At 41.1% G+C, this 20441-nt stretch overlaps 2 protein-coding genes across 2 annotated transcripts; one reads left to right on the top strand and one right to left on the bottom strand.

Moving 5' to 3' along the window:
- The first annotated feature begins 1082 nt into the window (after window positions 1–1082).
- Window positions 1083–5479, top strand: LOC103721711 (KIN14B-interacting protein At4g14310-like). Its single transcript, XM_008812022.3, has 3 exons — window positions 1083–3145; window positions 3559–4190; window positions 4716–5479. The coding sequence occupies exons 1-3, from the start codon at window positions 1235–1237 to the stop codon at window positions 5242–5244; spliced, it is 3072 nt and encodes a 1023-aa protein (XP_008810244.3). The 5' UTR covers window positions 1083–1234; the 3' UTR covers window positions 5245–5479.
- A 1283-nt stretch (window positions 5480–6762) lies between these two features.
- LOC103723995 (phosphate transporter PHO1-2-like) lies at window positions 6763–16613 on the bottom strand. Its single transcript, XM_008815115.4, has 15 exons — window positions 16284–16613; window positions 15507–15560; window positions 15179–15428; window positions 14730–15096; window positions 14457–14505; window positions 13260–13334; window positions 12182–12311; window positions 11048–11168; window positions 8828–9077; window positions 8602–8706; window positions 8447–8491; window positions 8169–8321; window positions 7672–7953; window positions 7443–7579; window positions 6763–7340 (listed from the first exon to the last, which is right to left on the bottom strand). The coding sequence occupies exons 1-15, from the start codon at window positions 16521–16523 to the stop codon at window positions 7250–7252; spliced, it is 2349 nt and encodes a 782-aa protein (XP_008813337.2). The 5' UTR covers window positions 16524–16613; the 3' UTR covers window positions 6763–7249.
- Window positions 16614–20441: the final 3828 nt, after the last annotated feature.

Below are 20441 nucleotides of genomic sequence, written 5' to 3'. Positions count from 1 at the left end.
TTTTAAGGACTGGGTCGTTCGGCTATGTTGAGTAAACTATGGTCTTGGAAGAACAAAAAGAGACCATTAGATATAATTTTTTATGAACAAAAACAATTTTTTTAAATTTGGTTTATATTATTTTTTATATTTTTATTGTTGACGAGGAATTGATGTTGCGTCGTGGGTAGAAATATGCCCAAAAAAATAAAAAATGGTAATATCGCCGTATGCTTTAACCGATTTAGAGGGATATCATATTTTCCGCCTTAACCTTAATTGTTTGTTCGTTTCTGGTCGGTGTCTTATCTTGAATGGTCGAGTTCCAGTCTGACTAAGCCAGTAAATCAAACCTGCTCAAGGAGATCCAGATCAGTGTATGGATCCAGATCAGTGTATGGTCGGTGTTTTATTTACTCAATTTTAACCGTGTATGGATCCAGATCAGTGTGCCCATCAATCTCGACCGCCCATTTAAGCTGCCAGCTGTTCGACACATCTGTACCAGGGGCAGAGCTGCGAGCTGCCTGGGCGGATCTGCGTCATGCGCGAGTAGTGTTGCAGGCTAGTTCGATTATTTTGGAGGATGACTCGGCCACGGTTATTCGATGGATTCAGATGGGGCCACGGGGAGACGGCACAGACCACCCCTTGGTCCGTGACATTGAGATGATGATGAGAAATGGGGGGTCCTTCGGGCCAAGCATGTATTTAGAGAGGCCAATGGGGCGGTTGACTGGGTGGCGGCCCATGCGGCCCACCACTCAGGGTACACTCTTTGGTCAGGAGAGGGAGAGCTACCACCAGCGCTCCGTGAGTTGCTGTATTTTGATTTTCTTGGATGTATTCGTACACGTATTGTATAAATCACCCGTTTCAAGCAAAAAAAAAAAAAAAAAAAAAAACCAAATAGCGTTCGCGGTCGAATGTCTGTTCCTTTCTCCGTACCACACAGGCACAGCACCATTCGACAAACAAGCTTCTGACACGTGTATAATGTACTTTGCGAAATCACCCCGCTTCCCTCCAGAACCAAAATTCAAATTCAAATCCTTTTAACACCTTTCGGCAAAATTCTAGCCCGGAACTCCATAGAAAACGACGAAAAAAGGGCAATCCCCAAACTCTCTCTTGTTCCTTCTCTTGCTCTCCAAAAATCCCACTTTTTTTTTTCCCACCATTCTGTTTCTCCTTTCTCTTCTCCCCTCCCTTCCAATCCGCGAGGAAAATGAAACCCTAACCCTAACCCTAGAAAATGTCGTTGAAGCTCAAGGAGCGAGGCGGCGGCGGGGGGAAGCTCATGGCGTCGAAGCCCCGCAAATCACTGGCGGAGTCCACGCCCAAGGAGAGAGGAAACGCCGTCCGGCGAACCCCCATTGCCGCCGGGAAAGAGAACCCCAGAACCCTCTCCGGAGGGAAGATCTCCGCCAGTCGTCCGAGGCTGGTGCCGAAGCTGGTCGAGAAACCGCCCGCCGCTGCCACCGGAGTCCGGTGGTCCACGTCGTCCATGCTGCAAGGTAAGGACCCAACCCCGTCGGATTTTCCGAGGTTGATCTCTGACCTCCGCGGGGACCACCGCGTTTCGGGCTCCGATCGGAGGGGGAGAGCTTTAGGGAGGGATCTAGAGGCCGGGGCCGGTGGGAGGAGGAGCGTGGGCGGGATTAGGGTTTTGGAGAAGTGTCAGCAGGGGAAGGATAACAAATCCGTCAGTGGGGTTAGGGTTTTAGAGAATCGCAAGTCTAGTGGGGTTTTAGGCTTGCAAGTGGCGAAGAATAATTCTAAGGTTTCGAATGGAAACTCAGGAAAAGCTAGATTTACACCTGCAAACTGTGCCACAGACTCCGACGTTTGTACCAAGAAAGATGCTCTTGGTTCAGAGCTGAATTCGGTAAATGGAAAGGGGATTAATGGTGTAAGAATCACTAAAGATCAAAAAGATGGTAGTCATTTGGTAGCATCGAAGCAGAGCAAGAAAAATGAAAACAAAGGTGGTTCACTAGAGATCTGTAAAGACAAAGTTGTCTTGGCTACAAGTTCAGTATCTAGGAATGCAAAATCTTTGGGCGGCGTTCGGAATCTGGATGATCCAAAGGGAAGGAGTTCCTTGCCTTATAATGCAAAAGTTCTGGGTGGGACTGGTAAGGACGATGGTTCTGATGTTATGGTGAATCAGAAGAATAAAGATTGCTTGGTTTTGGATATAGAGAAAAGTGAAAGAAATGGTATTGTTTCTTTGGATCAGAACGTGGAAGTGGTGGAGAAATCATCGGAAAGTATTAGGGTATTTGAGAAGATTGCTGGGGATATGAAGGGTGTTCGTGTTATTAGTAAGTATCCGAGCAAGCTGCATGAGAAGTTGGCTTTATTAGAAGGTAGAGTTCAAAAAATTGCCTCAGAGATTAAGCGCACAAAAGAAATGTTGGATGTTAACAACCGAGATGAATCAAAGCTGATCCTTTCTGATATTCAGGACGAGATATCTGGAATCGAGAAAGCCATGGGTCATGCGATGGATCCGACTGAAGGTCAGTTGGGCCCATCTGAAATCATAAAATTTGATAGCTTGATAAATAAAAAAATGGTAACAAGTCAATCTGGGGAGTTTATTGATCCTAAACATTCAGCTAAAGGATTGAATCATGAAGAATTGGAGGCTAGATTCTTTCCTCATCACAAGTTATCAGGGAGCCAAAGATCATCAGGTGCTTCTGGAGAACAAGTATCAAACTTGTTGAAAAATCATGGGGATCGAGAGCTGCAAGAATGGTCACTTAGCCCCGTTGATGAAAATCCAATTGCCTCGGAGGTTTTGGCTTCTGTAAACACAGAACAATTTGATCTTGATAAAGATAGGATCATGCTCGCTGCAGTCCGGAGAGTGGGGATGGAAGGTACTTCAGCGGCAAAATGTGCTTCAAAGAAGGCAATTGGTAATTATCAGGAGGAAATTCAGCTTCTAGCAAAGGAGAAGCTTGAAGTGTTTAATGACCAGGAGAACAAACCTGCAATGATGGTACATGTAGAGACTGAGGAAGCTTGCAGGGATCGGTTGTGTGAGATAGGACACAAGCCTTCAACTGGTGGATGGTTTGTTTCGGGAGGAGAAGCTGTTCTTGTAGCTCATGATGATGGATCTTGTTCTTACTATGACATTGCTAACTATGAGGTACCAATACTTCTATTGTTGACATTCCTATTGGTTATTGTTTTGAATTGTTTTCTACTTCATGTCTTTCCCTTTGGTTGTTATTTATGTATGGTATAAGCAATAATCTCTTAAACTCTTCCATATGCACTTTGCTATTTTCTAGCTGTTCTTTTCTTTAATAAAGGCTATATTCTATCTATTAATAATTATAATCTGTGGTATGTGTTTTTCGTAGTTGTAGACGGTAGTGTCTAAATGTGCATTTTTATGCTGCATATTCACATGCATGCGTTTCTATGTCCTTTCTTTTTTGTGTTATTTATATTTGCTAGTACCATGCATAGGTGTGAAGTTGCGAGGCATCTATATATAAATAAGGAAGCGTAATAGACATTATACTATGAAATGGTGATTCATAGGTATTTTTGCAGGTTAAAGCTGAATATAAGCCTCCAGAAGGAGTATCCTATAACTTATGGGGTGATTGCTGGTTAATTCGTGCCCCTGGTGCAGATGGATGTTCTGGAAGGTATGTTGTTGCAGCATCAGCTGGGAATAGCTTGGACTCTGGTTTTTGTTCATGGGATTTTTATACAAGAGATGTCAAAGCGTTTCAGGTTGAGGATGAAATACCCAATTCTTTTACAACGTCATCATCTAGGAGGATACTTGGCCCTCTCTCCAACATAAGTTTATTCAGAAGAAGTGCTCCCTGTGCAATGCCTTCTTTGGAAAGACGGCAATGGTGGTACAGGCCAAGTGGACCTCTCTTGATTTCCTGTGCGAGCAGGCAGAAAACTGTTACTGCCTATGATATCCGTGATGGGGATCTGGTAATGAAGTGGGAAGCGAATAATCCAGTAATGGGGATGGAATACTCGAGCCCTCTGCAATGGCAAAGTAGGGGGAAGGTGATCATAGCGGCAACAGATGCCATTAGTCTTTGGGATGTGAATTCACTCCGTCCATACCCTCTGCTGTCTGTTGCTTCTGCTGGTAAAAAGGTGTATTCCCTTCATGTCAGTAACACTGATGCTGAAGTGGGTGGTGGTGTTCGCCAGAGGTGAGCCCCTGTTTTCCTGGTTTTCTATTCTAGTTATTTATTCAGTAATGTTCATCATAGCTTAAAAGAGTCATATCTATAAATGCACCAAGTCATCTTTAGATTTTTCATCTTTTGATGATGAACCTGCTGAATATGTTCGTTCTTCCAGCAAATACTTTATTTTTTTTCCTCTTTATACCTGATTTTTAATACCAGTCTCTAAATTGCATGCTGTGGTTTGATCCTACAACCCTGGAATATCTTCAGTAAACAAACTAAAGAAACTTCAGAATCCTTTCGGAATTTTTATCCATGACGAGTAACAAATAAAAATGAATTAGTTTGGTTCGGTCTTATTTCCCTGAAGAGCTAGTTTTAGAGATGTATCCATGAATGATGACGAGATATTCGAGGTGGGAGTGGTATTTGGCATTGTTTCTTCACTATGAAAGGAAACCTGAAAGCTATACAGCTGCTTGTTGCTGTTGTTGTTACTCTATTATATTATGTTAATTAAATATGTTACTTCTTTTTCAAATGCAGAGTGAGTTCATCTGAAGTGGGGGTTAATGATGGTGTTTTTTGCACACAAGAAAGTGTCAATACGTTTGATTTCCGCCTCCCAAGTGGTATTGGCCTCAAAATGGGCAGGCATGGAGCAATTGGCCACTCAATCTTTTCTCATGGGGACTCCATATTTATTGGGAGCACTGAAGGACGTTCGCCAATGAAGGGTGGTCCGCGCTCACGGGTGCAACACTACTCGTTGCGCATGGGGAAGATTGTGGCGACGTATGAACTGCCAGAATTCAACTCCCACTGTCACCATGCTTCGATAACTCAGGTGTGGAGCAACACCAATCTTGTCATGGGCATCTGTGGGATGGGATTGTTTGTGTTTGATGCCCACAAAGATGAAGGATCACAAGCCTTCGGCATGGATCAGGCGAACACAAGACTGAAAGAAACCATTGGTCCTGAAGATCTATATTGCCCTACGTTTGATTATTCGGGATCACGGGTTCTTATTATATCAAAAGACCGCCCAGCCTTTTGGAGGTATTTATTCTAGAACTCTTTCTCTCTCTCTCTCTCTCTCTCTCTCTCTCTCTCTATATATATATATATATATATATATATATATATATATATATATATATATATATATATATATATATATATCCACAAAACACTTGCTGGCCTATAATATTATTCAGTAACGTTGCTTTGTCTTATGTAATTTTGGGTTGATGTAAGCATATAGTTGTAGAAATATGGAATCAAGATATTCTTTGTCATGGTTGTAAGCATATTCGGAGCATGTAAGGTGTAGCAATTGCAATTTGGAAGTTACCGCTCTCGGTCTTCTGGTGCTCTTCTGGATTTCACAGTGATGGTTTGCGACAAGTGTCTCTGCTTAGGATTTCTAATGACCCGTACATTAATCTAGGGAAAATTATGGTTTAAAACATGACTTCATGTTCGGTGAAGTCATTATCCTGGATTTTATTGATTCTTAAAATGTTTACCTCCTTTCTGGGGAATGTTAGATTCAAACTGACATGCTTGGTTATTGTCTCATAACAACTTTTTTTCACACTATGAACTTTTTTTTCCCCCGCACAAGTTGGTTATGCATAGGAAGCACCCGTACATTCATACGCCACACTTTGAGACTAACAGCTACAATGCGGGTTCATAACCAAGCGGCGGTCATTATTTAAGCCAAGGGCGACGGAGACCGCCCTTTGCGTACTCAAGTACGTGAGTACACGATAAATATTTAAGCACCCATCGCTCTCTGTTTGTGATGGAGATCTAGAAAGATACCAATCTAATCTACCTAATTAAAGTGATAAATATTTAAGCACCCATCGCTATCTGTTAGTGATGGAGATCCAGAAAGATACCAATCTAGTCTGGCATGATTGTGGCTCAGAACCTAATTAAAGTGTGGAGATCACACTGCAATGATGCAATCTAGTGGTGCAATCTACAACAGGACCACCATACGAGCAGGAGGACTAGACTGGTCTTGGAAAGGGTCTAGTGCTCTGTAAGCTTTGATTCCACCTGATAACTGCACGTTTGATCCGTCATGTAACTGGACTTTAGCGTGACGCATCACGGACTTTGAAATCCGTGCTTAAGTGATGATGTCTTGCAACCGTATGTAGAGAGATCGTGTATTCTCACGAATCTCAATGAATATAGAAGGACGAGATCGCTCGTAAGCAGCTCCTGCTTCCCGCATCTAACAGAACCAAGCTTAAAGTATGCCAAGTTGTAAATTTGTAATTGACTGTATCTCTTGGACCACCGTGCCTCCCTAAAAGTTTTCCCATTTGTCGTCGTTACACCTGCGAATTAGTCGGTAGCATGACAGGTGACAGGGCAAATGGTTGGGTCTTCACCAGTGTGACGGATTTGCTGACTACAAATTTCCGTAGCAGTAAAGATCCAAGCTCTCGGTGTTCAGCAAAAGCTTATTTAGTCTAATCATTTGATTTTGGCCAGCGATCTTTGGAGACATTTCAACGATTAGACTGAATTCTATTCAAAAAAAATGAAGTTTATATCCACACAGCACTAGACAAATGATACTGCTAATCTTCTCTTTTCCCCTTCTCATGCATTCGAACACCAACATGTTCCTGTTCGCCTGCTATTGAATAATGACCTCATACAGGGGCTAAGAGAAACCAAACAAGAATTTATTCTTCTTATGTTTTTTTTTTTTTTTTTTTTTGGGGGGGGGGGGGGGGGGGGGGGGGGGATAGGGTTAAGTTAATGTCATGCTTTATTCCATCGGATCGATCCGATCCTCGCGTCTGACCAGGAATTCCCTGTTCTTCACTGCATAACCGGATCCTCCACTCCAAGTCAGGCCCTACCCCGTGCCACAAGCAGTGGCAAAGGCAATATTTTATATATATATATATATATATATATATATATATGATTGGAAGAGACTAGAGAGGTGGCAAAGGCAATATTCACTCCAGGTCTTCGGCATGCTCCACCTCCTTCGAACCTCTTAATCTAATTATGCGCAATTGTTGAGCAACTATTTCCTCTCATCCATCCGAGTCCAACTCGCGGAATGGTAGAGGGACAGTCTTCACTGCCCTGAACTTGCCCACATTGTTCAGGTGCTCATTCTCCAACCTTGCAACAATAATTGAACCAAAGATCAGAACACGTTCCAGCTCAGATATATGATTACCGGATTAATATTATATCCAGAATCCACGATGAAGAGTAGATTACCTGTAAAAATTCCAGTGTCCACGTCGAATGATCTCCACTGAAGCTAACAAGAAATCAACCAACCGGTTCTCAACCTGCCCCAGGTTGAGGCGCATCACGTTTTCTATCCATGCAAGTCTAAGTAGGAAATTCAGTGCCTGCATTGCAAAAGAGTTACAGAACTTCGTTGGAGAGTGGGATGACCTTTTGTTCTGATGAGCGTAGAAGCAAGCTAGATTATTGCACTCACAATGGAGACATAATAGATGCACTTGTTCTTTAAAATCAGCTCATCCCTCAGCCATGGGTTCCGTGAGTTTGGATCGAGAAGACCCCAATCCTTAACAAAGTCCCAGTACAGCTGATACAAGGTAGCAGCAGTGGAAAAGATGATCACAGCAGCCAGCCACAGTGGAGTGGGTTCCACTGCATACTTCCACCTGGCAGCCGCTGCGAGCATGGCCGACACATACTTCCCAGCATTTGCCAAGTGGTTGGCATCGTACCCCTCTTCGATGTATCTCCTGGCGCACTAGGGAACATGGTCCCATGCCAAGTGTCAGCTGCCTAATTGGCTGCAGCAATAGATTGATGCACAAAAACAGGTGCTACATGCGATGCCAATACATGCATTCTCGCAAGGACTCAAGTCTCGAATTGGAGAATAAAATAGAAAGAAATAGCTACGATTTCAAGATTAGGACGACGGTAAGATCTGAGAGTAGAACCTATTAGAGCATCAATTACCTGCATGGCCCGCCAGTAGTAAGGAAGGAAGGAGATGACATAAGCCAACAGCTTGTACTGATGGCTACGGGTGCAGGTCTCGTAAGGATGTGTTCTAAAGCCTCCCGCCATGAAGTAGCATGCTGTGAATTCCATGTACCTTAGTAGTGGGATCTGTTATAGGTTGTCGCAACTAATTATGGGTTTGAGAAACCGCATACAGAAGCAACAAAAATGTGCAACACCAAGTATATATAATTAGTGCCAGTATTCTTTATATAGAAAAGGAATCCATTCACCTGGCTGGTTAGCTGGTCAGCCATGAAGAAGTCCACCATCAACACCTGCAGCGCATCACAACCATTAGGAAAAGAGCTCTTAGGCACCACAATGATTCATGTGATATATAGGATCATAACAAAAAAGCAAAAGAATAACAAGAGATGATGCTTGCTTTGTAAAATGGTGAGAACATGATGTTGCGGATCACTCGCAGGAAGCAGTAGCGAGTTGGGCGGTAGAATATATTGAACGGGCAGATTAGTAATCCTGATAACAGCTGAAACGAAAAGTGGATGTTATAAGTAATGAGATTGATTGCTCAGGTAGTCTATAAGAGTGCACTTCTGCTGGAACATTTTCTACAACGTCATGTATAATTGGGGTTGCGGATTTGGTACCAATAAGAGAACTCCCGGTATGGCCTTGACATGCTGTGGGGAGACCCCAGCAGACCGAAGCAATAAGTGGATGACCATAGCCCCTACAACTGTGGTCATGAAGGAGGTACAGATGAGGAAAGCATCCCTGTGCTTCAGAGCACTGCTTGGATTAAACTCAAATATGAAGTTGTGGTTTATTCTGGTGCTTCTCCACAGGAATATGTTGCATCCATACAAGAAAATATGCAGGCTAAGAAGCGCAAACATACTGCAAAAGCCAATAACCAGCATGATTTAGTTTCGACTGAAGCCTTCATGATCACAGATGCATGCAGTTACTGATTTTATTACATGTATAATAGTCTAGGCGAAACCACATATGGGTAAGCAAGCATAATTATCCAATTTGATGCTATGTATATGTGCTTGTTAAAATATTACTTATATCCCCTATCATTGACTCGGGTTCCCAAATACCAGGCAGGTTTTTGTATGCTTAACTAATGCCACTGCTGTTAATTTTATCATAACGCTAGATAGGCATCATGAACCTGATGCGTCCATCTTTTCCATTTCCAAGAAACATAAAATCATTCTATTGTAGGATTATTGAGGAATGGTGACAGGTAAACTTAACAGTAGAAAAGTAGAAATATTCGATAGTATTCCTACGGCTGATCCTTGGTTGTTTGCAATATATCTTACAGAGAAAAGTGGGAACCGAGTGGTGGAAGTGAGTGTGCCATTATTAAAGTCGATCTACACTGTATTTCTATGGAATCTCACTCATGATGTTAGTGGGGTTTGGGTCACTCGGAAATGAGGGGCTCATATTTAGCTGACCATTATCCGCTAGTGGGCTGTCATGAGAACATGTGACCGTTGTGATAGCGGACGAATGACAATTAAAAACAAGGACAGGATGTACTAGTTTATTCAATCATTAATGGGCTACATTGATATGTACTGCGATAAACACGCGCAGGTACACGATAATCTGGTAGATATCTAGACACCGCAAATTATCCTGGAACGGACAAGACTACATCTTATTTTATCAGCAGGCAACCTGAGAAAAACAATAGACTTAACCCTATATTTTCTGAATTTTCAAATTCCTGCACAGATGATGTGAAGGCACATAAAATGTAACAAAAAGAAATGCCATGTTTGGAAATCAAAAAATGTTGTAGGTCGTAACTTATCCTCTTATCATAAGAATTAACCTTGAAAACTTGCTCTATTAACCATCATCACCAAATTAGCTCTAATTTTGAATGGAAGTCAAAGTTCGTCACTTTAGTTCCTCTGACCATTCCTAGCATACCTTATTTTGTGGTTAAACAGCAACCAAGCACAACATAGTCTCACTTGCAGTCAGATACCGGTGATGCACGCCATGTAGGTTATGAAATGTTATCCAATGGCACAAGTCATGCTTCCGGTGGAGGTAACTTAGCTCTTAATAGATACCATATTATTTTCTAGTGAAATCCTTTTTGATACACGTCATGTAGGTTATGAAATGTTATCCAATGGCACAAGTTATGAGGCAAGCTAAACGGTTTTCTTAATAGGCTCATTTTCCGGTGGAGATAACTTAGCTCTTAATAGATATTGTAACAACCCAAGACCTTATCCAAAATGGCTAGCCAGAAGGTATTATTTGAGTTTCTTTATCTTGTATAAGTACACAGGATCTACCCAGTAAACAACCAATGTGGGTCTAAACACACGCCCGCACGGGTCCTCACATACTTTCCCCGTTTAAGTCTTGACGTCCTCGTCAGGCTAAGGGTTCAAATACATTCCAATCTAATCACAAACACCACGATCAGCCCGTGGTCAGCTCCAATAATTAAATTCGTGCTGCAATGTTCCCTAGTCCACATAGGTTATAAGCCGGGTCCGCTCTGATACCATTTGTAACAACCCAAGACCTCATCCAAAATGGCAAGCCAGAAGGTATTATTTGGGTTCCTTGATCTTGTATAAGTACCTAGAATCTACCCAACGAATAACCGATGTGGGATTAAACACACGTCCGCACGAGTCCTCACATATACCATATTATTTTCTAGTGAAATCCTTTTTGATAATGATAATGGAGAAACATTTCTCCAAAAAAAAAAAAAAATGATAGCTGAGAAACAGCTGAGTAAAGAAGAGATGCCAGAACTTTGTAATATAGAAATATTGCATGGAAGGAGAAGCCCAGCGTATGGGCCCTCGGAGTACCTGAAAACAGGGTAGACGGTTTCCACGTAACCGGCTTCGGTTGGGGAAGAGAAGATGCCGCACAAGTGAGCCAAGATGGCGTACACACTGAACAAAGTCACAAAGCTGCCTGTAAACAAACCTGCAAACAGAAAAACACATCACGGACATTAGGGAAAAGGGAAGTTTGAGACGAGAGGAAGAGTATCGCACGGCCACAACGGAGTAGAGACAAAACCAGCAGGGAAACTTTACCCAAATTTATATCCTCCATTTATTCTCGAAATTTTCATATATAACACTGGAATTTTGCATGTTCTCTCAAGAAATGACATATATATAAAGCATGAAGAGAACATTATGAATTAGAGGCTCGTACAGGTTTTGACTGTTGTGCGGCTTGTGCCAGTGTCACCATCAAATAGGTGATACATATTAGCCATTACATGTAACTAATGTCATGGTCCCGTTCAACTACTCGGGGTTCAGGTGGGAACATAATTAGTAGAATCGGCATTCCTCTGCGGTAGGAATCCTGTACTGCAAAATATGGTACCACCGCCTGTAGCTAAGATGTAACCAATCTTGAAGATGAATAGCTTATTTTCGTTACGGCATCGCATATTGCACTAACGGTATATATCCCATTATTTTTCAGAAATATATAAGTTTTTTTTTTTTTTATGATGAATAATACAGTGGTTATCCAAAATAGTATCATATCCTATGGTGCAAAAGTTGCATCATAGAATATCTGAACTCTCATTTCTTTGAATCCTCTACATTGCACATTTGTACGTAAAGAATGGTACGAATCTTATTTGCTATTTTTGATCTCTGCAATGCAAAATGCACACTGCAGAGAAAAATGCACAATGGCTTGTACGCCTAGCAAAATGATGCCCATTAAGCATTCAATATTGATATGATTTGTGCTTTTAATTTAATGAAAGCTACTGCAAATACTACTGTTATTATCTATCTTCTATATCAATGCCAATATTTACTTCAAATATTGATGATAATATAAACAATGACCCTAATTTTGTAAATACTCTAACTTTCAATCAATAAATTTTGGATAAGTGTCTCATTTTCTTCATTATTCCTCAGATGATAAATAAACAATAAATAAAGGTAGCAACGGAAGCATACCTACAAGGAAGGTGATCATATGGGAGTCCTTGGGCTGGTGAGGCTTGAGGAACTTCATTGCCTTTTTCCTGTCATTGCTTGCAAAGTGCTCGACGAAAATGGATTCAAACTCGTCAGCCAGCTTTACCACCTATTCCGAAATTTTACTTACTTTTTAGTGAATCCACCCATGTTTAGTGTTAAAACTAGCAGCCTGAAGACCACGAAAGCAAGCCAAAGTTATTAGTTTTTAATAATAGTTTCTTTTTAAGTTTTTTTTTATGTGTCCACGGCACGTCGTCTGATGAAACTTCCAAAGATGCCATTTTTCGTACGGCGAGGATTCAGATTCTCAATTCAGCTAGACGGATTTGGGCCCCACTAAAAAGGAAGCCGGTGTGGCAGGAACCCTTTACCAACCAAGCCAGGACACACGTTGCAACGGCATCCATCTACGAGGAAATGGCTTCCTTATCACGTTGTGTTTTCGTCCATGGCATAACACTCCTGCAGAATAGCGAGGCCTTCCTGCCGCGCGTGAGCCTAGCTTGCGAGGAACCCATGCACATACGACTAGATATATAACCTTTGCTATATATCTTGAATCATTTCTTAATCAGCTAATTAGCGAATAAAATTATTCACTCATCACTCAGTTTAACGGTATCTTACAAAGTGAAGGAATGACAATTAAAAAACGGTAAAAATGCCACCCGAGGAAAGATAGGCTAGTGGGTAGCTGAAGTTACTTCACCAATACTCAAAAAAACTTTAAACTGGTCGACTTCCTTTTTGATCCACCAAATGGTAAGGTTATTCGTGCCTTCTTACATGGTATTTGGTCGGTTTAGTGGATAACCTTATATTATCCATCCTCTGACCAGCATCCAAACAGTCTTAAGTATTAGAGCAGAGTGATAGGTAGGTGAGCTTTTGGCCCAGGAAGGAAGAAAATAATGAAAGATAAACTAGCAATAAAGAGGCATGAAAGATAGCTAGGTGCGCTTGAAGCAAGAAGATAATGAAAGAGAAACTAGCCAAAAGAAAAAAAACGAAAAGGCATGAAAAGTATACATAAATGGAATAGATGCCCGCGTACCTTATCAGAGCTGACAAAGTGCGATCTCTTTACCTTCTTCAAGAACCACTCTGACGCTTCTTGCCGGTCCGTTACCTTCACATCACAAGTAGCTGAATTCAGTTCCAATACAAACAGTTTGCAGGCAATACAAACAAACGAAAGAAGTGCCCCTTAATACCTAACAAATCAAAGAAAAAGAGAAAAATATATAGACAACATGAAACAGGTGCGGACATCAGTACCAGACCGCCTGTTATGCGGGGCCACGGTCGTCACAGGAGGATGGTCCAACCACTTTTGTTGTAGCTTGATTGATTTGATTATATATTGATTGGGCTTGTTTACATATTGTTATTTTAGAACTTTTATGGAATTATTTTTTTTGGGTATTTTTGTTATATATATATATATATATATATATATATATATGGATCCATACACTTAATTAAGATTAATAAATAATTGAATAAAAAGCCTTTTTTTTTCTTTTTTTTCTTCTCCTTCCTCCTCCTCTTCTCTTCCTTTTCTTCCTTCCCTCTCTTCTCTGTAGCCGTCCTGCATCAGAAACAAGGACATCTCCGTCTCACTATCCCTGACATTCTTTTCTGCCTCGTTTACAGGCTTGTTTGTTAATTTCTATCGTTTGTTAATTTCTATCATTTTCATGCCTCTCATGCGAGAGACGAGCCGCCTATCACTGACACGCTTCCTTCTCTCACTGGCTCGGCCGAGAGGGACAGCGGATAGTGCCTCTTCCACTACTATATTTCATGATACGAATCTTAGCCAGGTATACATCCGCAGCTGATTTGGTTAGGAGAGTAGCTACGCTGTCGGAATGTGACCTATGTATCAACAGACTAAAACGCCCTCTTCCTAAAATTCCAGGATAAGACTTTCCAATGGTGTGGGATTGGAACGTAGGCCGATCTGACATCTCCTATCTCATCAACTGATGCGTTATCTATTGCCTGGCGAATGGTCCAAGGAACCTTACGTCCTCATTTTAAACAGTTCGAACCAATCAACCAGTATCGTCATCACCCAGAAAGTTATTTGATTCTGCTACCAATGAGGCCATCAAATCTGAGCCCATGGATCGTCTCGGTCCATACTACGAACCTAGACCTTTTTCTTTCCATTACTTGATTATAATTCCGATATGCTATTATGGTTTCATGGTCTCCCCTTGCCGGGGGCTGTCATGTTATTTACCTTGGCAAATTTCTTCAGTATCTTCCCGAAGGCCATCATGTTCAACGAGCTGCCACAAAAGTAGGGAATCAAAGCGATGGAAGAAAAATAAAAAAGTAAGATTATATTAACAATAAAGAATAGAGAGAATACAAGAGGATAAAATGGTCAATCACTCCGACATGCAAGCGAGACACCACGTCAATGCAACGTAGTAAAGTGACCAATTTACCCCACGTACCCGCTAATGATCACCTTTACGACATGGGCAAATCGGTCTTTTGGTGTACGGACCTGTAAGTCCTGAGGAGTCCCAGCCCTCGGTAGAGCTCGACGAAGGCCCCTCGGATCATCTTCTCGGCGCGCTGGATCTTCTTCTGATTGATTTGTTCTCCGCCGCCGGATCCGTCCATCCGTGCGCTGTTCACGAGGTCCTCCCAAATGATCGAGGTGACGGCCGAGATCGTCCGCCCTGGGGTCGTCGCCGGGATGTCGATCCTCATTGCCGCCGCGCGCGCCTTCGACTTCCCGCACTTCTTCGCCTTGCTCCGCGCCGACCCGATGAAGCTCACCCCGTTCCTCTCCAGCGCCGCGATCACCTCGCCCGCCACCGGCGATCCCCCCGACGATGGCGGCATCGGATCCGTCTCCGCCGCGCTCTCTGCCAATGCCACCACATCAGAAACCACTGGCTGCCCATCCGATCAAGGGAACATTTAATCGACGGTGATTACGATTCCCACCGGAGAAGGAGGAGAGGGAGCTGAGGCGCGGGGAGGCGCCGGCGGCGGTGAAGGTTGGGGAGGCCGGAGAGGAGGAGCTGTTGCTGCGGCGGCGGCGGCGGTCATGGAGGATGATCTGCTTGAGATCCACAAGGATCTGGAGCTGGTTTCTGAGAATCTCGCTTCGCTCGCAAAACTCGTTCTCCTTGGTCTCGTAGAAATTCTCCACCTTATCGAGCTCTTCGTCCAATTTCTCGAGAAACTCCTTTACCTTTATTCATTGATTTATGTCTATTTAAATATTTCTTGAATCAAAACTAATAATATTATAGTCAATATTAAGGACTACCTCGTCTTCTCTTGATCGAACGAGTTCCATCTCGTACAAATTCTCCTCGTCCGTCTACAAAAACAATAATTAATTAAAAAATAAATGCTAAAATAATTAATAAAACGAGCGGGTTATGGTAAAATAATTAATAACGAGAGCGGGTTATGCCCCCAAGCCGGTCGACTGGAAATAAGAGTTTTTCCTCATAAGAATAAAGATTTTGTTTTTAGCAAAAAATAAAGATTTTGTTCGAACGAGTCCAAAATAGGAACCAGCAATTGGACGGTCTGGATTGACGAATCACCCCGGGATCAGGCTAATTATCTAACGATGTTCCGCAATATATTTGACGAGAAAGGAGAAGGGCATGCTTTCGCTGTGACCGGAAAAACGAAGAAAAAATGAAAAGGCTTCTGCCGTTTCTAAACTGAATGCAGATAGAGCGGGAAATGAAACGAACGGCGAGGCCGCGTCACGGAGAACACGACGGAACTCGCTACGCGCTCACGCCTCCTAACGGTTCCGACGGACTTCACTCGCCCGAACAGCGACTGAGCCTTTCGTCGTTTTCGTTCCGGAATCTTGACGATCCAAAAAATAATTTGTAAAAGAATGCCCAAAAAATAACTGCAAAGGGCAACGAAATCTCCGGAAACTTCGTCAGAAAGAAATATACAAAAAAAAAAAAAATCTAGCTTCATTTCAGAAAATTCTCGAAAAAAAAATCCAAATGCTATTAGCAAAATCGAAGACGAACGGATCGGAGCTGGGGGGAGAGTTCATCGGATCTAGCACCTGGAGGGGTTCATCTCCGCGGGCGGAGAAGCGGGCGGCGAGGGCGCGGAGGGGATCAAGAAGAGTGAAGCCGTAGCAGGGGTGGGCAGCGGCGTCGCCGCCATCGGAGGGCGGCGGGGAGGACCTGAGGAGGGAGAGCTTGATCTTCTTGACATGTTTCTTGAGCTGCCGGTAGTTCACAAAGGCGTCCTTCCACTCAGGGATCAGCTCGGCCTCCAGCTCTCTCGAAAACTTCACCATTTCCTCTCCCGATCTCTCTCCCCTATTTCTTGAAATACATGGCTGTCTCCAATCTATGGAGACTGAGGGAAGGGAGGGTGGGGTTTAAGGGGAGACAGAGAGGAAGAGAGATGCAGGGGTTATATATAGGCGGATAGAGAGCGCGATGAGTCCAAATGCCGGGGCACGTGTACGGTGGATAATAGGATGAATCTCGCCGCCGTTTCGATCTTGAATTGTTTAAATATAAAGGGCGGGTGATTGGGGAAGGGAACCGTAAAGAAGAATTTTTTTTTTTTGAAAATGAAAAAAAATTAAAAGAAAAATTATTCGCCTTTTTCAATTTTGGTTTTTTCTTTTGAATTATACTGAATCAATCAAATGAATCCAGTCAAATAAGGATGAAATTGTCCGATTTCTTTTTAAATGTTTGCTGAATTGATCAGCACATGGGCACATGCATTAAAAAATTAATAAATAAAAATAAATCTTATTATTATTATTTTATATATTAAGACGATAACTTGTCAAATTATTTAGCTAACATATTTTGAATATAAATTTAAAAATATTATAAATATAAGTTAAATTAAATTTATATTTATAGTAACTCTAACAGAAGTTATGTGGTAGCTAATGAATTGACAAAGAAGACCATAAGTATTATTGATCAAAGAAGATGGGAAATAAAAACCTACAATTGTATTTTATGTTAGTTATAAGCTCGAAACAAAAAGAAAATCAAAATAAAGAAGGCAAAAAGTGTTATCAAAAAAAGAAAATGAGAAATAAAACTTACAACAATATTTCATTTTTCTTTTCAACAATATCCAATCATAATTCTATGCCCCTTTCCTCATCTCCCCATCTTTCTTTCAGTCTGAATCAATAAGAAAATAAGTTCGGTAAACATTTATTTATTAAACAAATAAGAGGAAAGAGGATGCAACTAATGAGTAATAAGGGAAAAAAGAATATTGATTTTTTTTTAATTTTTAAAAAGGGGTTATCTGGTCTCTAACATATGTGAAAGCCTTGCATAGTTGAACTCTTGGTTTGGCGCTGATTTCTAATATTTTCTTTCTTTATATTTGTAAAAAAAATAAATCTTATGAGCTTGTACCTCTCTCTCACCCTCTCTGTCTCAAAAAGAACAAAAAGAGGGGGAAAAAAACTCATAAACTTTACTCCATGCCTCGTGGCCACTCGAGAAATCACAACATTCGATGTTTTCTGTTACTAGCATCATATAAGCTAAACACCTATATAAAAATTGTTGTGAATAGCATTCATCTTTCCTTTTTTTCTTTATATAGAAGGCATAGCATTCATCTTTAATATGGTTTTATTATACAGAGAGGTCGCAACTTGGAACATAAAAAATAGATTCTCTTTAATTACCGAAATGTAAAATAAAAAAATAGGCTTCAGGAGAAATGGATACGGAACCCATTCTCTGCTCAACTTTCTTGATAGCTTATTGGCCATTTATTGGCTACTAGGGCAAATCTAATTCAATAAGTTATCAGAAAAAGAGCTGAGATTTATTCGAATGAAATGACAGGGTCATATCTCGAGAGAGCATACGAGAGAAGGGGCATGGACGTCTTCTACTCGACGACATTCGGCAAATGATATGAGATTGTAGTGCCTTTTAGACTGTATATGTGTATCGGAAGGTGAATAAGGCTGCCGACTAAGTTGCCTCCTATACAATCCAGCATTTCGGTGAGGTCTTCTAGACATACCAGGAGGTTCTTTCTTCACAGTTATGTCAAATTGTAACTCTTGATTCTGCTGACTGTACCTATATCAGAGTAGGGTGAGTCGCCGTTATACTAAAAAAAAAAAAGGAGCGGGGGGAGTGGGGGTGCATATCTGTCGAACCAACTTTTTTTTTTTTTTTTTGATGAAAGAAAGGAAGAGATAGCGACTCTGCTTTTATTAAAGACTAGAAAAAATATAAAAATAAATTTTACTCTGCGCTGAAGAACTGAGAACAATGGACGAAAAATAATTGGAGACACCCTCTGCCCCTCTCATGAATCCATGATACATTGTTACATTTTAGTATCACACTCACATCAAGTTGGATAAATCGCTCGCCCCAAAGCAGCGACCGCTTGCACCCGTCCAAGAAACTTCGAAGGTACAGGGGTAGGGACACACCCGTTTTATCTGTAGGTCACGAGATAAACGGATCACATCTAATGTGGGGTCCAGATGTAATCACTTGGTCTTGGATGGCTAGATCATTAGCTTGGAAGACTCGGCTCGCCACGTCCGTTAGAAACCGCAGGCCAGCCCAAAATACCCAACTCGAGCAATTTATGCTTTAAAGAATAGGCTTGCAACATTCACTCGGGAAAAAAATAAAGAAAAAAAATAATAGGCCTTTATAGTATAATTTTATATGTTTTAACAAAAAATATTATTATATATTACTGGAATCGGTCCTGCCTAATATTAGTGCCAACAAGCATTAGTAACCATACTTAGTGCATAATTACAACTTAGTCCAGTGCTTGTTTGTACCTTATTCAATATTTATTAGCATAATTTTAAAAATTACGTAACAACATGTATTGGCCCATAATATTTTTTTTTATTAGCGTGATTCTATATCGACCAGTATTATTTTTTTTTTTGTTAACATGATTTTGTTAAAGTAATTTTAGGGATCACATAACTACTTATATCAGCGAGTATTATTTTTCTTTATTAGCATTATTCCATATCAACCAATATTATTTTTTTGTATGGAGTCTATAAACGAGTATATATAATCCTTGAGATATACCAAATGTGCTGAAATAGAAAAATAAAATCACTTTTTTCTCTCTCTCTTTTTTGTTTTTTTTGTTTTTTTATAAATATTTTAACATGAAATCAGAGCCACCGATCACCTAATCTGCTGCCTTCATCTCTTCCATTATTGTTGTAGCCGCCATTACCATGTTTAGAAGTTTTGAAGACCCTGTTACTGATCTATCGATCTCTACTTTTAGGTGAATAACCTTTTATAGAATTAGTCCCTCAGGATTGTACGTCTTCCATTGATTCCTACCACCAAGCATGCTAGAACAATATGTCATCGATTTAACCAATCCACAAAAGATGATCGTTCCAAACAATAAAAAAATAAATGTACATCATAAATCACATCCTTTAAACATTCTATGGATCAGCAACTACTTTTTCTTTTCTTTTTCTCTTATTTTGGATGGAAATTGGAGGAAGTGAGAAACTTCCCCCTAGTTTATTAAAGTGAAAGTATAAAAGTATAATTTACAAAAAGGAGGAAAATAAGAAGAAAAGGTTAAAATGGTGATGCCTCTAACTTGGAAGGTGTGGCATTGTGACTAGCCTGAGAGTTGGCGGAACTTAAGCTAACCCACAAAGATAAAAGTGGAAGGCTTTGAAGAGGACCGCAGGACCGAAACCTTTTTTCTTTAAAAAAGAATCAAGACCTCAACACTCTAAAGTTGGAAGGGGAATATAGACGGCTTTAATGAATGAGCATATGCTTAGAATAAGCCCCGACGTCCTTGTCAAACTAAAGATTCAAATCCATTCAAATCTAATCACAAGTACCACGATCGGCTCGTGGTCAATCCTAATGAATCCGTGCTACAGTATCTCCTAATTATCTATATAGATTATGGGCCAGGTCCGCGCTGATACCATTTGTCACAACCCAGAACCTCACCCAAAAAAACTAACTATAAGGTATAATTTGAGTTCCTTGATCCTGTACAAGTGCTCACGATCTATCTATCGAATAATCGATGTGGAACTAAACACATACCTGCACGGATCCTCACACTTGCGCACCAGAGCTTTCCAAATAGTCTTGTAAAACCGGCACGGCACGCCTCCATGATTGATAAAGTAGTAATAAGAATTAACACTAGACTGTTCTCCCTTAGCCTCCAAACC

Source organism: Phoenix dactylifera, chromosome 17 (assembly GCF_009389715.1).
Source record: "Phoenix dactylifera cultivar Barhee BC4 chromosome 17, palm_55x_up_171113_PBpolish2nd_filt_p, whole genome shotgun sequence".
NCBI classification, from domain to species: domain Eukaryota; kingdom Viridiplantae; phylum Streptophyta; class Magnoliopsida; order Arecales; family Arecaceae; genus Phoenix; species Phoenix dactylifera.
Note: the sequence above shows the minus strand (reverse complement) of the source record. Positions and strands in the feature narration are given on the sequence as shown.